Genomic DNA, 20140 nt, shown 5'->3' with positions numbered 1-20140 from the left:
TCGATGCATTCTTCACAACTGAAAATGTTCTGTATGTATTCAAATAATACTGCTTTTAACAAATGGACTTTTGAGAATTAAGCTATGAAAATCCAGAGTGAGTAAATTCATAACTTGAAAGTATCGAAAAACTGGTAGTAACAGAACAGTTGAGGGTAAATAAACTAGAGGATCGTCTCCTGCCAGATGGACGGACGAAATAAAGTAATTAACGGGGTCTTCATTGCTCCCAGAAAGGAGGAAAGGAGGTTTATCATATGCCTAGTGAAAAATATCCCTGAAGACCACGATGCTCAGCATTGAGCAAGACAATGAAAGAAAATGCTATTATTGGTTCAAAAAGGCGTTTAACGTTTTTTATATACAGATGCATTAAGCTGAATGTGTCCTCACCGGGTTGTTCTGCGCTGAGGACATACATTACTCATATTCTAAATTATTTTGCAATGCTATTCATACCTTACTGTCTTTCTTCTTTCTCGACAGCCGGTCTAGAGACTTGAACCAGCTGCTAGAGTTAGTTTCCGGCCGCTTGTGGAGGGCCCCCTCCCGGTCCCGAGCCCCTCCAGAGCTCCTCCTGTCGAGAGGCAGAGCGCTAGGAGGTGGAGTCGCCAGGCGACGGCGCTGGCTGTAGTCGAAATCCTGGAATGTCAAACATACATGTATAATATAAAAAATACATGCACATATTTTTAATGCTTCTAACTGATCATGGTGTTAACTTTCAAGGTCCACGTTTCTGAACCATTTAAATCTTTTATATAAAAGAACCGACCACACATAGCACTCGATCATTCTTTGACGAAGTTTCGAATTGATATTATCATCACAATAAAAGGGACTCATCTTTTTGAAGGCAGCACATGCTGGTTCGATTCTGCATTTAATCTCCATATATAGGTCGACTTGGTAATTATACTGCCAAGGTATTCAAAAATTTATCAACACTTTATAATATCTTAATCATTGAGTTGCAGGAATAGTTCTAAAAGATCGAATTTCCTAATCTTATAATTAACAAAAAAATCTAATTTATACTCGAAATATGTCGATAGGGATTGATTGAATAAAAGAAAACCCCAAAATCCCCCAACTTATATATAAAGTCTCAATGGTGTAGATTTGAAATCTGTGAGACAAAAAAATACCTTGGAATAAAAATAACAGATGATTTAAAATGGGAATGCCACATATTAAACATATTTTTTAAAAAAAACTAACTCAATTGGTTAATCAAGCTTAGTTATCAAAGCCTTCTTAACCTTCTTAGCCTTTTAACAAGATCTATTTTGCTAAGGATATTACCTTGTTGGAAAGATTCCAAAGACGAACCACAAAGCTGTCACCAAATCTGAAATGGCTTCTGTATGTGCAGAGACTGTAAACTCACAACAATCTCTCAATGTTGCAGCAATGGCGAGAAAGGAGTGATTTGATGGAGACATTTAAAATACTCAACAGTCACTGTACTTAGCTGCCCTAATTTGAATTCCATGATCTAACTAAAACAAGATGCTCTACTTTGAGGCCACAGCCTCGGCTGGAGAAAACCAGATTCAACCCAAACCCACGGAAGCATTTCCTGAGCAATAGTGTTGTTGGAATAAATTGCCACAAGAGCTGGTCTCAACGTGTAGTCTCAATAACTTAGAAAATGGGAAATGGAAAATGAAAAAGTTGAGATAGACCAACAACTAACTTTAGTTGAAACAGATTTAAGCATATCAGCTTTAAGCTGCCTACTTAATATAAAAATAAGAATAAAGTATTTGATTGTAAAGTTTTTTAATTGAAGGGTTTCCTTACAGAGTGGTAGGCAGGGTCGGCTTCCTTCCGGCTGCTAATTGGGCCACGGTACTCGGTGTAGCGTCTCCTCAAGTCCTCATCACGCACCAAGGTCGCACTTTCGCTCTCCTTCACCTTCTTGCTCTTCTTGGAAGAGTCACGGGAGAAGAGCTGCTTCACCTGAAGTTATCATTGTTCATTATGACATTTGATGCTAAAATCATTTTAGCTCTTGAAAATATTCGTACTTTATAAGTATGAATATTAACGTACTTTATATTATGAATATTTATAGGTATAATTTATTACTTATTTACGAATTAAAATATTTATACTTTAAATAATAGCGTAATTCAAAACCGTCTCTCTAAATCTTGCAAAAATAGATTTCAATTATACTTGACACCCCAAACTTTCTCCATTGAGTTGGTGAAGCACTATTAGATGACCTGGTCTATGCTCGGATGTTTCGAAGCCAGGAAAACTGTTTTCTTCCGACCCCTCTACGTCCCTAGATCTTCCCCGTCATGACAAGCTAAGACTGAGCAAGCTGACAAGTATGACATATTTATCACCTCTCAACACATGGCTAAAGTATAAAATCTTACGGAGCTTAACAGTGGTGAATACTTCTCTATTAGTATTGGCTCAATGTATTACTTCATTTTTATTATTATTATTATGGATAACTTATATAGCGCCATTTTCGTAATAAAATACCTCAAGGGCGCTTTACATAGTGATTCTTTTAAATTTGTAATTTAATTTAAATAATTTATTTTGTAGTCACATGCTACGGATTTATTCAAATGATTTAGAAAACAAGTGGGTTTTAAGTTTTTTCCGAAACATCACTTCACTTTCACAGCCTCGCACCTCTGCTGGGAGAGCATTCCATGCCATAAGGCCTGTGACCGCAAATGCGTGTTCACTAAATTTAGTGCGCTGTTTGCGTAGAGATATAATAACTTTTCCTCTCGCCGTTGACGTAGCTGATCTAAGCGTGAGATGCCTGTCAGCTAGTTCATCTGGAATGCATAGTTCCCTTAGATATTCCAGAGCGGAGTTGTGCAGTGACTTATACATAAGCCAACAGAGTTTGTATTCGACCCTCTGTGGAAAACGTAGCCAGTGTAGTTCCCGAAGTAGTGGAGTGATATGACTGAACTTAGAGATTCCGAAAATAAGTCTCGCTGCGGCATTCAATACAGATTGTAGGCGAGTCATTTTGTTCATTGGTAGACCTGCATAGATACCATTACAATAATCGACTCTAGACACTACAAATGCATTTATTAATTGACGGGCGGCATCAACCGGCAAATTTTTGCGTACGCATTTAATTTGTCTCAGCGTTGTTGGTTATCATATCAGTCCAAGATATTCTTAACAGTCTACGGTGGATCCACATTTCAAATGCTTCAAGGCGGTTTATAAAACTAACTTTAAGAGTCCTCGCCTCTACACCTTACAGTAAGACAGACCATATATAAAAATTGACCATTTGTTGTCTCAGCTTGAGGTTTATATTATCGTCACAAAGAAGATTTTTTATTTTGTCAAATCCTGTTTGGGCTGCTTCAATATTGCATTTTATCTCAATGTCGTAAAGATACCTTGTATTTTGTAATTTTAGTTTAATATGTTATTTTGTAAATTTAAGTATATTTTATTCCTAATGTTAAGTTATTAAATTTGTATATTTTACTGTACAGTAATTTATATGTTCAAAATACCAATGTATATATACCTATAAATATATGTTAGCGTGTAAAAGGTACACACTGTAAAATCTAGAAAATAATAATTTCTTACCTTCTCTAATCCGCTAATTTTTTTTGTTGCCTTTGGAGGCTTAGAGTCCATTTTATCAGCTGCACTTCTCCTCTCTTCAAACTTGTCGATCCTCGGATCATAGAAGGAACCATCATCGATGCTTCTCTCCCGGTGAACAAACTCGTCCCGTTTCGAGCTCGCTCTTCTTCTGTCAGAACTCTCATGCTTATAATCCGGATCGGGCCGGTATTCAGAGTTTTCACGATCAAAGTCTGAAGCGTATCTGGATTTTCGCGGCGAATAGTTGTCCTCCGTATGCTGCCTTTCGCTGGCAATCAGGAGAGAGGATGCAAATCCTTCATCTTCACTCTCATTCCTCAAATCTCCTCTGCTTCTTCTTACGTTGAAAACTTTAGAAGACGAAACAGCTCTTCTCGAATTAATGTCTCCGTTCGAGTCCTTCCTGTAATCGTTTTCGATTCCCGAATCGGCGAACTTGTTGTCGCGATCCCGGTCGTTTTCGTATCTGCTTCTCGAAGACTCTGGTCCAGAGGTCTCTCCTCCGTACCCCAAGTCTCGTCTCTCTTCAGAGTCGTGCTGTCGGAGCGATCTAGAGCTAGTTTGTTCCAAGTAATCTATTTGATTTCGAAAATGTTTATCACTTGCGTTTTGCCTATTTCTCCTTAGGGAATTGTGATATGTTTCTGGTCTATTTGGATCGTACTGTTCTTCCAGATTATTTTTGCCTCTCTTTACTATCTCTGGGTTGGACGCATAGTGGTCTCTGCTGTTCCCAAACTTCTCATGTTTGTGCTTGGAGCTGACATACCTCGATTGAGTATTCAGTCCGTCTTGACTAGTTCCATGTCGTCGAGGAGACCTCGATTTATATTTTTTAATATCTGGAGAGTATCTCGGTCCACTGGCTTGAGAGTCAAGACTGGGGGGTTCGTATTCTGGTTCAGGAGGGAAATATCTCGCTGGTTTGGGAGGTGAGAAATATTTATTTTCCTCAGGTTCTTCAGCCAAACGCCTATCAATGAACTCTCTTCTGTCTATTTCTTCTCCTAATACAGGTTCGAACGACGAAGTTTCAGGGTTATATTTTGACTTTGACCGGTGTTCTGTCTTACTCAGCGTCCCATTTTTATCTCTGCTTGTGTTCAACGTGTATTCATCTGCATAACCCGTTTTAACTTTACCATCATCCCTGTAATACTTAGTCATCTCAGAGACGTATCTTTTGGTTGCCTCTACTGGATTAGCATCTTCTATATCATATTCTTTTTCGGGAGTGAATCTTGTGCCCACATTATTACCAGGACTTATTTGGTCCCTGTTCTTTCTAGCATTTAATCTCGACTCTAACAGATCCCTTCGGTGACTTAGTTCGGCTTTCTTCCTATCGAATTTGAAATCTTCTTGCTCCGCTGAGCTTCCTCGCAGCCTGGCATCCATTCCGTCAGCTCTACCTCGAGTCCTCTCGTAGTCTATATATTGCTGATTGTTTGAATCATCCAGAGGATATTCGTTCGCATAGTTAGGTTCCTTGTCTAAAAATGAGCGCTGCTTTAAATCCTTAAACCGAGGTGTTATAGGGCTATCCGTTTCAGGGATAAAATCCTCTAAATGTCTGTAAGGATCATCTCCTATCTTCCTCCCGCTGTATGCAAAGTCAGTATGGTCACGAGTATAAGAGGATTGCATTCTGCTTTCTTCGTATCCTAAGCCTTCGTCTTCGTCAGAATGTTGTCCCTGTCGGTGCTGGCTCGGTTTAACAGTAGTATGAATTGTTTGTTTCGATCCAGATTTCTCCCCGTTTTCCCCGTTTCCACAGACTACCTGGGCGTAAATTATGCCTTGCCCAGCTTCAGGGATGGTTTTATTTACAGGGGAAGGAACTCTTTCCGGACTAAGCGACCTTATATACAGGTTTGGGTCGGGACTGACACTCGGCTTCGTGTAAGAAAATGGCTGATTATTATTGTGAGCAGCCACACTGGCGGGAACTAGAAGAGAAGCTTTAGGAGGAGGCGAGAATTTATCTTTGTTGAGAATCCTTATCATCGTATCTACAGTTTGACCTTTGGTTAATGGTAACTTCTCTGGTGGTTTTTGACTACTATGAATCATTTCAGAGGACTTGTCCGGTTGTGTTTTATTTTCCAGCAAGTTGATTGTTTCTTTTATAGTTTTCTTTATATCTTTAGAATTCAAATTTTTAGCTTCTATTTCATCTACTAAAAGTTTTCTTCTCTGATTAGATTTTGGTAAAGTCCCAAATGTGTTTATTGTTTTCCTAGCTTGAATGAATGTATCGTCCTTCCCTGTGAGTGTTTTTGCTCGTTTTGGTCTGGCTGGAGGCTTGGGTTCTTTGATTCGTGGAGGTTTTTCAACTGGATTAACTTTACGCTCGGGAGAAGAAGAAACCGCTCTCTTGGAGCTTTTGGGGGAAAGAGATTTTTCGGTAACTTCTAAAACAACTCTCTGAGCATTATCGTTTCCGGGTGAACTAAATAATTTAGAATTAGATTTAAAATAGTCTTCTCCTTGGGTGGTTTCAATAATCGGAGATAATTGAGTCTTTTTACCTATCACAGAGTTAAGATATTCCTCGGATTCACTTCCAGTTCGTTTTCTGATTGGCCTTTGCGCTACACTAGATTTTAAGTCACTGACATCACTTTTACTTCTTTTAACACTGGTTTTAGACTTCTTGGTGTGTTGAGGTGATCCACTATCGTCCTTGTCAGTCTTCTTGAAGAGGTTCAGTAGTGTGTTTTTCTTGTTTTTTTTGGCACTCACATCACTGACGGATCTGGTCAGAGACGACTTGAGGTTTTCTGCTGGCAACTGAGAAGTGATGCCCAGATCCTCACTCCTTCTCCTCGGAGGATCGGAGGAGTTGAGGTCAAGAGTTGGCCTATTACGACGGCGTCTGGAAAGAAAAAAAATATGGAAACACAGTTTTGAAGCTTGATTAGCTATTTTGTTATTCCTAATTTTTGACTAGAAGTTTCAATGAAAAGTAATTTTGTATTTGAATCTATAAAACTGACATTGACAGATGAAATAAAATATACTATAATAATTGTGGGGTGATTTTTGTCTCTCGAAAGAAGTGTAAAATTATGACTGAAATGTATCCAAATGAATGACATTTTTGTATCGCTTTTTTATTTCAAAGAACCTTTTTAGTTATATACGATTATATAGTCATGAAACAATATTATTAACTTGCTTTCCTTTTCCGCTGTGAACTACTTTATGATCAGAGTTAATTATTATTTATTTGGTTTGCAAGAATTATGTACAGATGGTGATAGATCAGTTAAGTCTGCTGGACAAGTGCCTGAGTCCTCACTTCAAGTTAAAAAACGATACTGATCCCGTGACTGGCAGCGAGTGGAAGCGGTCTGGAGGCAGTTCCGTGGAGCTGCACGTGCCCTTCGAGGCCTGCAGCAGCACGCGCTGGGCCTCCCTGGCCGACAATCGATTGCAAGAAAGGAGACTTGACCTAATAATATGGGGTACCACAGGGAAGCATTCTTGGACCCATACTTTTATAATTATTTTATGTTAAGAGTTAATTATGTGGCATCTATGCAAAGAAGTACACGCAACTAAAATGAGTTAAGTATGCAGTTCAACTCTATGAGGTCTATGGAAGGTTAGGTGAAGAGATGCAAATGAGGAATAATTGATTAATTTTTATATTTCGATTATAAAATTGATTAATTTCGTATAATTCACAGGTACTATAAGGTTAAAAATTACATATAACATGTATGAATATTGCCTTCAACAACATCGAAAAAACTAATCGTCACCCTAACTTGTAAAGCTCGTAAGTCCACAAATAGTCGGTAATTATATTTTGGCGTTATCTATCAGGACAAATAATCTATAATTGTCGGCCTCGTGGTGCAATGATCAGCGTGTTTGCATACCATGCAGAGGTCTCTGGTTCGATTCTTGATATAGTTGATATGAAATATTTATTGAAATTTGTGTTTTCACATCAGAATATTTCGTAGTCCCTGGACTGGTACCTGAAGCGTAAGACTGATCACTTTACCTTCATGTGGAAAAAATGATCAAGATATGCTGCGATTGGCGTATCAATACAGTGCCCTATGCACCATTAGGTGCGGAAAGGGAATGATGATGATGATATGTGAGTAAAACTTGTATATTCGTACAGTAGTCCATTATTGAAAAATATATATGTATGGAAAAAAACTTCGGTACCTTTCGAAGTAAAAACTGTTTTTACTCTCCCCTGAACAAAGGTATGCTTGGGACTTTTATAAGTTAAGTTAAAACCTGTGAGATTGCAAAGAGGTTCATTTTCATTACTGATACTGACCCCCTGACTGGCAGCGAGTGGAAGCGGTCCGGGGGCAGGTCCGTGGAGCTGCACGTGGCCCTCGAGGCCTGCAGCAGCACGCGCTGGGCCTCCCTGGCCAACTCCTGGCGGCTCAGGCCCTCGAGCGGCTGGCGGCGCACGGGCGGCGCGCCCGGGGGGCTGACCGCCTGCGGCCGTGACGGGCCTGGAAAGAAAGACAGCATTTTTACATTGATTTGGAATGATACTGGATACTCAATAGAATTTGGTGGCGATTTGAGGCATCAAGATCGACTGAACAAAAGCAATCCATATAGCTTGAAGGGTGTAAGGTATAATTATGGACCGAATGGAGTTAAAATACATCTTGACTTACTCGTATGATACATATTTACAGAATTGTGCGAATTAATGGAATAAGAGTAATTTTGGTCATTTTTTACATATAGCAACACTTATATTGTGTCAATTTGACAGTTGTTTAGCGCCAAAAATTATGCAACAATGTTTGAGTATGTCCAAATGCTTGCAGACTGGCTGGGTTTCCTCCCTAGGGAGTTGTTCGTATTTAAATTTATTTTAACAGAGAGGGAAAACATTTTTGAGAAGGAATATGGGAATCTAGGCATTTACAGGCCTTATGACCTGTCATTGGCTGGTTTAAGTGGCCACTTTACACACTGTTCATTTCACCATTCTGCCCATGTTTGAACATCCACATTACTTCACAAAGGTCAACAGATGAAAGAGTCGAGGAAAGAATAACCCGCTAGAGGCTTGTCAGCAGGTGAGATAGACAGGATATGGAAGAAAGATATGAATAATACACCACAACACCCAGACTAACGGAGAAAAAGTCTTATAAAATGACATCACGCTGCTCTCTCTGTGAAACGTTGAACATCACTGATTTAAAGTATCGCTACGCGTTAGGGGGTTGGTACAGCGGGGAGTTGGGAGGAGAAATGCATGTAAAATGTAAACCATGAAATCCGGAATTCTGTAGTTATGGCTAGAAAAAAGCAACCCAATAGCAAAAAGCACACGTGGGAACTGACCAAAATATCAAAGATTAGCCATGAATTGTAATGTTTACTTATTATTGAAAGCATTCAAATTCGAATTTTGTTCACACTTTAAGGAACCTAAAAGTATTATACGTAGAGATTTAATTAAGAATAATGTCCTTCAATCCAATATCAAGAATGTGCAGACTATACGACAGCCAACAGCATTGAAAACGTAGAGACTGACATTTTTGACACTGGATTGTTTAGGTTTCAAGTATATACAAGATGCGTTTTTATATTAACTTTTCCCTTACTGTCCTAAATCCACCCTTTCGTTACGGTCATACACATTTAAAAAATAAGAGATTTAAGAAGGGAAAAATGGAATATTTATAGGGAATGGCTTTAATTAACCATAATTTAATTCAAAGATGATAATATTTCAAATGTAACTGCTGAAAACATGAAATAACCATTGGGTATCGCTAACGACTCGGGCGAAACGTGCACCCACGCCAACTTCCCGAGAGCTACTAATACTAATACTGCCAGTAGACGAGTACTGGACTACGTGACTGTTTCTTCATCGGCGAAACATTGGTATACTGTGAGTATAATTTATCCCCGATTTCCGATTAAATGCTTTTTTTGTGCCTAATAAGTACTTATTATTTAATAACAAATTATTTCAGTCGATACATAAATGTGTAATGGAAGAATACTGAAAATCTAAACCCAATATTTATTATATTTATAAAGATATTATAGATATTACACGCAATGTGTACTAACAACACATCACCGGGGAGGGAGGGTTAAAGAACATTTTCGCATAATTATATGTCCAGGGCAGGGGGCGGAAGTGTATTATAAATCAATGCGAAATATTTTTTTTTTGTAAAAAGACGGCAACAAAATTTGCCTATATTTAATTTAAAAATTTGGTTGCGAATTATGTGAGTGTATATTGTAAAAATGTTATCATAACTTCAACATCCTTTTTACCCACAACCACCGTTTGAATCCCACCTCAGCATCCTTTGATCATCCGCCACAATAAGACCTCGTGTAGTTAATCGCGCGTTTATTTTGTTGAACGTGTGCCGCATAATAGACTTTGTTTCAGCTCCAGATCGGGGGCCTGTCCTAGTGTTGGAGCCGCTCGCAATTGACCAGTCAGACCATCGCAATTCTATCAAGAACTAACCAGGCTAGTGGCATCCATTCCTAATCCATCTCATTCGTTGGGGTTGTGACCGATTGACACTGCATACCGCATATCGAGGATATTAACTTATTTCATTAAATATTCAGTCCACTCCGCTAAATAATATCATAGAAGCCCTAGGGCTTCGCCCTCGCAATTTCTCGCTCCGCATCCGCGTAGGAATTCGTTTTCCCACCAAAATTTATACATAAATATGCATATAATATTTATAAAAAATATACCACTTGCTTTACAATTTAATGAAAAATATTTTAAAATAATAACCGGTAAAATAAAACTTCGATTCGATTTTATAACTAACATTGAAGTCCGATAACGGACGCAGCAACCTCCTATAACGAGCGCCTTGGGGATGCGGCGGTGGACCTGGCTTGGACACGTGCTGCGCATGCCTCAAAAGAACCTAAACCCAAGGTGCCTCTTTTTTAAACCTGCGGGCTCTCGCCGTCCGGTAGGCCGTCGATGACAATCTTTCGACTTTATTCGGCGGAATTAAGGGGTGCTGGATTAACGTGGGAAGAGACGAAAATGCTAGCTGGCAATAGGGTATCCTGGAGGCAAATGGTGATGTCCACATGCTCCACTTATAGTCCTTAAAATATAGCATGATTAAAATGATAGTTGCCAGAAAAACTGACGACATAACTGTGTAGTAACGTCTAAGGAGTGATTTATATTGATACACGAAAAATCATTCGTATTTGGTATGTTAATTATTTTTTTTAATACAATGCTTGACACGTAAATCAACATAAATATATAAAATCCGCTTTAAAACTAAAAAAAAACTAAAATAAACCTAATTATTTACGACGCTCTTACAAGGTTACATTATTTTGCAAAAACGTTAGGATGGGACAAATTGAACGTGGTTATGCAAAAAGCAGCCAGTCCACAATTTTGGAAAAATGAGATATTGATGTTATCGGGTCGATTCTATGTTTTTCTAAAAACAGCCAGACCGCTTTCATACAAAAAACTGTATTAATCACCTTCGGAAACAGGTGTCGATCACAAAAACGGCATTTCGCAATTTGCATAAAACACCCGCAGAACTAGAAAAATCTTAAGGTACTTTAAAAATCTTTTAAACTGGTCCAATACATAATAAGATTCGTGTTTGTAATATTTAAAAAAAACTTATGTATTCATTGTTTATCGTTTGTTAAAGTCAAAAACATTACAACTATTGTGTAGATTTTATATTTCACTATTTTCACAAAATGGCTATTATCTCAGTTTGACTTTTTTATGGCTGGCTGCTTTCTGTATAACTACGTTCAATTGATCAATGTAATTGGATCGAATAAAAAAATAATTCGTTTGATAATGTTCACGAAAAAAGTATAAATGTCTTATTTTTTGGTGAATAATTGTATTCAACGCACCATAATACGCTTGTTTTTGCGTTTTTATATCAATTTTCGGAAACAGAGTTTCATGTTTTCATGAAAAAACTGATAAAATCGATTTGATCGGTACATGATCGGTGATCAGTAATTTTTCATCACTATTGACATGAGTTTGACAGCTGTCTTTTTAATTAAGCTAAATTTTAAGGACTATAGGAGCGGATGTGGGAAAGAAGAGAAGAAAACAAAACTCGAAGATTTGTCGCCGCACGCCAATATATATGACGCACGCTTCCGCTCAAGATTGCAATACGACTTAAACAATTGATTAAAGCGTGATTTCACGGTCTTCCCCCTCCACTATGATACAGCAATTTTCGGTTTTAAAAACGCATTTTTTATTATTTTTTTAATTTTTAATTTTTAAATTTTTTTTTTGTTATTAATAAAACATATAATACCAAAATTACATATTATACTCCCAGGAGTTATTAGAAACTCATTTGGGACCGTACATAACAAAAAATATTGGATAAGAAACATAAAACACCATCTTATATAAACTACATTAATAATTATCAATATCAAAAAGATTTAAGAAATATTTCTTAATTGCGACACTTCTGGATTTTTTATTCAGTTTTTCGTGTCTTAGCTCATCAGGCAGTTTATCATATTCGGAATTGCCAATATTTTCCAAGGACCTACTGCCAAACTTTGTTGAGGGAAACTTAGACACATGAAGATTCCTTGAATAACGCGTATTGTAATTATGAATATTATGACCAAATGTGTGTTTTAAATTTGAGTGAGCAGAAAAGTTGATGATATTAAAAATAGTATTGGTAATGTTATTGATATTTTAATACATAATTCATCTGTGGATAAGTTAAAAATATTAATAGTAATAATCATAAAAAATATCGTGAATTCTGAATTTGGTTCCACAGTGCGTCGGGGAAAAAAGGTTTAACACAGCGACCGTCATCCATCTCTTTAAGTTTAATTAGAAATAATTATTTAGGATTCAAGAATTTGACAGCCATTTCCGCCGGAGTCGAGCCTTTGACTAATAAATGCCCATGTTATCGAAGTAACTAAGTAAAGTCTGCGTATAATTCATTTGTGTGAAATTCAACGCTAACTGAAGCTTATATTATTGCGAGTAATTTGTAAGTTACTACAGCCATTAAAAAAATAAATAATGTGATAGAATATCACGTGAGTATTCTGCGAAAAAGCACTAAGTCGAAATTACTACTTCTGAGATAATTGAAGTTCAAAGTATGTAACGAAATAACTTTTTTTTATAAACTAAACATTACTAAGCCATCTTGAAAAAATGGTAAATTGATCTATTTACTACATATTATTCAATAGTTCAATAAATAATAACTGAACTTTTAGAACATTTTTTTCAAAATTATAGTGGATTGACATGACTTGGTGCATTTTCGCTGATACATAATACCACAGTAAAGAATTCCAATGAGGAATTCCAGCCCAACCCGGAATTAAAATTAAAAAATGTTTTTGTGTACACGTGAATATTTAAAAATTTAGGAGTAGGATGAAATATCTCAAAAATGCACGCAAAAATAAATAAAAAATGTTAAAAATAGTATTCATTTTAAAATCGTAAATAATGACGTCACTCCTTATATCTACGTGTAGTATTTCCGGTTTCCGCTTTAAAGCCCACGCACCTTGTAAGGAACGTTTTGACCATAGAAAAAAAAGAGCTCGACTTGTAGTGAAGATGAGGACTTAGAGTATTTTTTCAACAGAATACCTCACCATTAAGATTAAGGGGGAGTGGCCTGAAAAATGCTAAAATGTGATATTTTGATGGGATATTTATAATACTTGTAGCAGCCCTAGCAAAATTTTAAAAATACTTCGTCAAAATTTGAACTCTCTTCTAGGGCTCAATATCTTCTGATTTTTTATTTTTATATTATATAAGTTAGTGAAAAAAATTCTCAAAGATTATGAAATCACTGAAAACAGTCATTTTTCGAATAGGAATTTAACGTATTTGTAAATATGGTACGACCTTATTTTTTAGTTTATCGTAAAGCTTAAATCTTCTAATTCTCAATATCTCGTTTTTCTTTAAATAAGTTTTGTTGGGTCATCATATCGTATAAACTGTCACCATTTCAAGGGTGTAAAAATCCTATTCAAATCTTCATACAAAAAAGCCGTATTACAAATGTCGATTTATTATGACATATTACAAAACAGCATAATTTTGACTCAGTGCTTTTTCGCAGAATACCCACGAGCAGTTCACGAAGAAGTTGTATACCAAACCTTGAACCCATGTATATATCGCGAAGTTAATAATAATTGCTGTTTGAGTTGATTTTCACAGAACCAAAGAAAAAATAGCCGTTTAAAATTATATATTAGGGTAGACCATAGTGGAGAGCGGTGATTTTATTTACGGGGAAGCTAGAAAAAATTGCATTTATTTGTACCTACATAGTAGGTACATAATATAATGCAAGATACCTACTATAAATTGCTATTTTTTCCGTAGTTCTGTGTGATATAACAACTCTCATCTATAAAATCAACTCAAACAACGTAATTTCGTTATATAATATTATATTGTGAAGGCATCCATTAATTTAACACATAACTTATATAAAAGTTTATAAAAAATAGCACAATTAATTTAGACAGTATTGGGTATTTTCATTACGATGGAAATGTCAACTGGCCGATTTGTTCTATAAATGAATAATGCCAAAACGGCCGCGTCAAGCGCCACATGTGTTGCGAGTCATATGTCAAAAGTTTCATCTAAAAGAAAAATTGTCCTTAAGAAACAAGCTTTGAAATACTGTTTTCTAAATAGAGAATCTTCAAAGAATTTGTGTAATCTGAAAGTTTACTCTAGGAGAAAATCCTGCAACTGAGTTTAACATGTTTAAAATACAGTACACTTATTTGTATGAAGAAATAAGCTGGAGTAATCGGCTAGTTCCTTGGCTCATTGCTGGCGCTGGGCGCGCTTTATTCATATTTTTATTTATATTTGGAGAAAAATACAAGATTTATAAGAAATAGTAATTATTTGTTTGTTTTTCTGTAAATAAAGTTACTGTAAAACATTATTATGGATAGTCAAATATAATGGTGAGCTGCGCATAATCGCTTCGATACACGGTTCGCCCCTGGTAGAACAATATTTTTTTATCCGAATTTTGAAATAAAAGGGGTCTAAAAAGTTGCCTTTTGGCCCTCAACCAGAGGTTAAAGTTTTCGAAAAAGTATATTTTTTGCTCTAAACCGGCAGTCATTTAGTTTTTAAGTAAGAAAATCAGCCCAATTAAATTTTATAATATGCATAAAATCTTATTAAATAAGTAGCATTGTTTTAATGAGCCATTGTTTTCGTCAATATTCGCCAGGCGCTCAACGGAATCAGTTCCGCAGAGTGTAAACTTTTTGCGTTTCGGTAGTTTTTAAACGTGTTCGAATTTGTAATGTGATTAAGTTATATCTTTACTAACAAAAAAGTAATTTTATCAATACAGATAATTAACAAAATGTTCAGACAGTGATAAACTTCGAACCTTGATTAAAAAGTAGTGTGGAATATTTTTTTAAATAATTTTTACGTTCAATGTGATCCAAAATGCAACTTTTTAGACCCCTTTCACTTTGATGTCTAAAAAAAAAAAAAAAACTTCATACATCATCGACCCACTCTAATGTACATGTAGGTAAAAATTGGACGTAGTTATGCAGAAAGCGTCCAACCCTAAAAATGCAAAAAATAGTTTAATGTCGATTTCGATAGTATACTACGATATCTTTATGTGCTGAAGACGTCCAAGCTCCAAGTGCTGTACTTTTTTGCCCATAAAATAAATAAAAATAAAAAAGAGCTGCAGAAAACAGTCAAACCACTTGGACGTTTTTAAAGTTAATATAACAATGATAGCCAAGATGTGGGTTAGAAATTTCTTTGATTGGCGAAAAAAATATAGCACTTAGAGCTTGGACGTTTTCGACACATAAAAATATCGTAGTATGCTATCGAAACTGCCATTATTCATTTTTAGCATTTTGAGGGTTGGACGCTTTCTGCATAACTACGTCCAATTGCTGTTTTTTTTTTTGTAGATTACCTATTTAAAAAATCACCGCTCGCCACTGCTAAGCACGACACACATATAATTTTAATTCTTGTGTGGCTGTGATGTCACAGTAGTATCTCTCTTATTTTAAAAAATGATGAATTAGTATTTTTGTAATCTTCAAATGGACATTTTCACACCAAATTTGGAAAGTCAAATTTGTATAGCTATGCTAAATGTTAATACAAAAATATTTATCCTTGCTACGCGAAGAATGAATTTCCGCTAATTCAGCAACAGATCTATACACCTTATACAAGAGAGAGCACGAAGATACAAGTCATAACAAGGAAGACAGAGACGCTGTTCTACGGTGGGTGTTGTTTTAAACAGATTCAGTCTTCAGTTAGTTGATGACAGTGATGGCGAGCGCACGCGAGTAACATGAGCGGCGTATTTGTGTTTTTAATTTATTTTGCTGTTACAGGGTTGAATAATATTTTTATTCGCGTAAATTATGGAAAAGGAATTATTAAACAATATATCTCCATGTTAATTTATTTTTTCAAATGACTGAACTTTAGAATATTCCATGTTTTACTAGTGGTAACACGATGTTACTTCACCGCGCGCAAAGGGATTATTTACCACAGTCTTTTAAGAATTAATAAGGTGAAAAGAGACAGGGATGATCAGGCGATCATTTCCTAACCTCGGGTTACCACAAAGTGACTCGAGGGAGTTTTTTCATACAGGATGTTAAAGGTTAATAAAAATACTGCGTGGCATTTGCTATTATTTAACTGAGTTTCTTCTTTTAAAATATTCCCGGTTTTTCGATAAATCACTCCAAACCATTCCATTAAATGTAGTTTTAAGAAATCTTTATCACGTTCCCCGATTTATCATCGCCGATTAGCCGAGGATTGGTCATTAAAAAAAACTAGCTAGACTCGTTTAAAAGCGAACTCAGTTTTGGATTATTTATATCGTTAATTTATTTAACAAGATATACGTTTACACGTATATTGCCCCTTGAAAATCATACGAAAGTGGTTGAGTTTTTTGTTTTAATTAATAATACTTCGTATAAATTTTATATTTGAAGCTTTAACTTTGTGGATTTTCTCTCTCTCTCTCTATCTTCTCTTTTCCGCATCCGCTTCTAAGTGGAGCATGTGGACATCACCAGTTGCCTCCAGGAGACCCTATCTCCAGCCAGCACCTTCGCCTCATCCCACGCCAATCCAGCGTCTCCAGTTTTTTAGATTAAGATTTATTTATTTATGACAAAATACAAGATTTTTTAATTTTACATATTACTTTACATTACATATTTTATTTGTACGAAATATTCCCAATCAGCTAAAGTGCTGGTATGAGGGGATATTATATACAATAACACAACTGGAAGAATGACTAGACAGGTGCCACCGTTTTGTAGCAACAATTCACGGACAGTGTATACTAGTAATGCCGTATTAAATAAACTTCATGAACTCGGCAATAGTTATTCCCACGTATCTGATATATTTAGTGTAGGGTATTGTTCCTATAGAACAAACCTTTTGAACTTTTTCAAAGATGGTGAATGGTAATTATATTTATTTATTAATGCATTTCATATGTATACAGTTTTTTGTTCACTTTGCCTAGCTGTGTGAAACAGTACTTATGATTTTCTTGTTGTTTTACTGTAGAATGTTTTATTATTTAAACTTTCTACTGAATATGATGTATAATTTTTAGGTTAATTTTTTTAATTTAAATCTTGTATAATTTATGGTTAATTTTTTTTTTATAAATCTTGGGTATAAGGAAATTCATGTTTTAAAAATATATATATATATATGAAGCCAAATATGTTAATATTATAAATGTTTGTAAAAGGCAGATTTGCCGTTTATGTTTATAAAATAAAATAGTTAAAATAAAAAGTCGATAAAATAACATCATATATCACTCGTCACACGGGATATAAGAACTGATTTATTTAGGTGTTTTTTTTAGTACGTATATGTTTTGTAAATTGTTTAGGTCATAAGAAAGTGAATTGTAAAAAAATATTGCTGTATCCACAAAACTGTTTCTTTTTCTGTTACTCCTAGGTTCTTCGCAAGTTAAATTATTTTACGCTCTTGTATTTATTTTATGTATGGTGCAGTTAAAATTAAATTTAATATTTGTCTTTATTTTATTATTTTTCATCTTAAATATCATTTTTATTTTTTCTGTGTAGATTAATTCCTCTGGATTGAGCATTTTTGTGATTCTATCTGGTTCTAGTATATTTATTAAAATTAAATGTTACTTTGGGTGCTTTATTCATTGATTTTTGCATTCGTTTACTACATTGCGACCATATTATCAATCCATATACAAAGTGTGGAAGTATAAAAAATAAGGAATAATTTAAAAAAATATATATTTATAGATGACAACCATGAAGTTTCGCATAAATAAATTGTCTATGTTTTTATGAATGTATGTATGTGTATGCGCATGGGTGTATGTACGTGTGTGTGTATGTACATGTGTATATATGTGTATATTTATATATACATGTGTGTATATGTGTGTATGTCTGTATGTATATGAATCAAAATGTGTATCCGAATAAGTGTATATTTTGTTTGTCTGTGCTCTATATTAATTTGTTAAATATTATAATATATAAAAATGTAATTGCCTAGCTTGGAACGGGGTATGTACCCTTGTTAGCTGGGCAAAGTGAATATGGAATTGTATTTTGATAAAGAGTGTGAATAAATAAATAAATAAATAAATAAATAAAAGCATTGTATTTCATTAATTTTGTACTTTTATCAAAGACTTCTGTTCTTCTCATTATTCCAATAATTGGACCCAGTTTTTATATAACTGCTTTGGTATGTTTTGTCCACGCTAATTTTTCATCCACTTCCAAACCCAAGTACTTAACATTTTCAGTTTGTTTAATTTGCTCATCTCTAATTATTAGGTTAAGTTTTATGGGGCCGAATAAAGCCGAAAGTTCGTCATCGACGGCCTTCCAGGACGACGAGAGCCCGTTTAAAGAAGAGGCAACATGGGTTTAGGTTCTCCTGAGGCATGTGCAGCACGTGTCCAAGCCAGGTCCACCGCCTCATCCTCAAGACGCTCGTTATAGGAAGCTTCTGCGTCCGTTCTCGGACTTCAATGTTAGTTACAAAATTGAACCACCTTGTGTCTAATATTCTCCTCAAGCACTTACTCTCAAAACTCAGAAGTTTGGAGTTCTGGGCTTTGGTAAGGTGCCAAAATTTGCACCCATATTTATTTATTTAGCATTTCACAGTTTTAAAATGTACAGAGTTTATTTGTTTCAGGTCCCGACTAGCTAGGAAATTCCTGTGTTTAGGAAGGACCTTATTTTATTCATGTGTTTTTTTTTTTTTTTAATTTCATTAAATGATGCTTAATAAATTCAAAGAATAATAATAACATTATAAAAAATCAATATAAATTTAAATTAGAAAACATGCAAGTAATAATAATAAAAATTGAATCATAAAAATAGATTAGAAAATATGCCATTAATAGTAAGTAAATGAGACACAATTATTATAAATTATAAAAAATACTGATAATAATAAAAATTGAACCACAAATACACATTATAATATATAAAATAAGTAATTAAGAAATTAAACAAAAATATAAATTGGAAAACATACCGATAATAATAAAAATTGAAGAACAAAAATAAATTACAGAATATACCATTTATAATTTTTTTTTTAAATAAGATACGGTTAAAATACTAGTTTTAAAAATAAAAAAAAAACATATGTAAATGAATAAACATAAAAAGTCAAAATGAAATATACATAAAAACATATAGGAGTACTGGCATAATACAAGAGTCATTTAGGTTTGATCGAGTAAAGACTAGAGCTCCAAACAACACGCATCATGTTAAAAGTTGCTCCAGCAAGTCCTAGGCGGGTTGCGAGCCCTCTGTGCGCGCTTCCATCCTCAGTTATGTGAACTCCCAAGTATTGAGAGCTGTCAACTTTCTCGGTCCTCATTCCATTATTATACAGAGGCTGATCAGGGTCAGTAGCTCAATCACAAATAACTGTCGACGTGCTAATAAGCGACGTGATAACAATTTTCACCATGGTTGTTTATCGTATTCGCGATCACAATGGAACATCCGTGAACACCCAATATTGAATGTCAAAATATTTTCAGTGAGATCACAATAATTTACGTAAATTTTCACTTTACGGCTTTATGAAATTAATAATAACTGCTAATAGCGGAAATATGTAAGTATCTAAAGCTGAGAAAATAGCTACAGATAAAGAAAATGTTTGATTACCTGAGATATACACAAATATAACCCCAGACAACAACACTATCATATTGAAAAAGCAAAGACAAACACAGGACAGTCAAGAATACTACATAATGGACTTAAACACTACCACGACCTACCTTACTACTTGAAAACTTTTACTGGAGACAAATTTAAAATCAATCTGAAAAAGCACATGATGACTGAACTAACTAGACTAGACGAG

General features: G+C 35.1%; 1 protein-coding gene across 1 annotated transcript in view; it reads right to left on the bottom strand.

Annotated features, from left to right (window-relative positions):
* blo (bloated) overlaps positions 1-20140 on the bottom strand; it is a 107988-nt gene that overhangs the window by 7195 nt on the left and 80653 nt on the right. Inside the window, exons 3-6 of the mRNA XM_088232784.1 lie at positions 7931-8114; positions 3601-6499; positions 1807-1965; positions 460-642 (exon numbers count right to left, since the gene is read on the bottom strand). Coding sequence (XP_088088910.1) covers positions 460-642; positions 1807-1965; positions 3601-6499; positions 7931-8114 — 3425 coding nt within the window. The remainder of the gene's footprint in view (positions 1-459; positions 643-1806; positions 1966-3600; positions 6500-7930; positions 8115-20140) is intronic.

The sequence above is a fragment of the Micrasema longulum genome, unplaced genomic scaffold, assembly GCF_059751315.1.
Source record: "Micrasema longulum isolate JH-2025_06_02 unplaced genomic scaffold, ASM5975131v1 h1tg001019l, whole genome shotgun sequence".
NCBI lineage: Eukaryota > Metazoa > Arthropoda > Insecta > Trichoptera > Brachycentridae > Micrasema > Micrasema longulum.
Note: the sequence above shows the minus strand (reverse complement) of the source record. Positions and strands in the feature narration are given on the sequence as shown.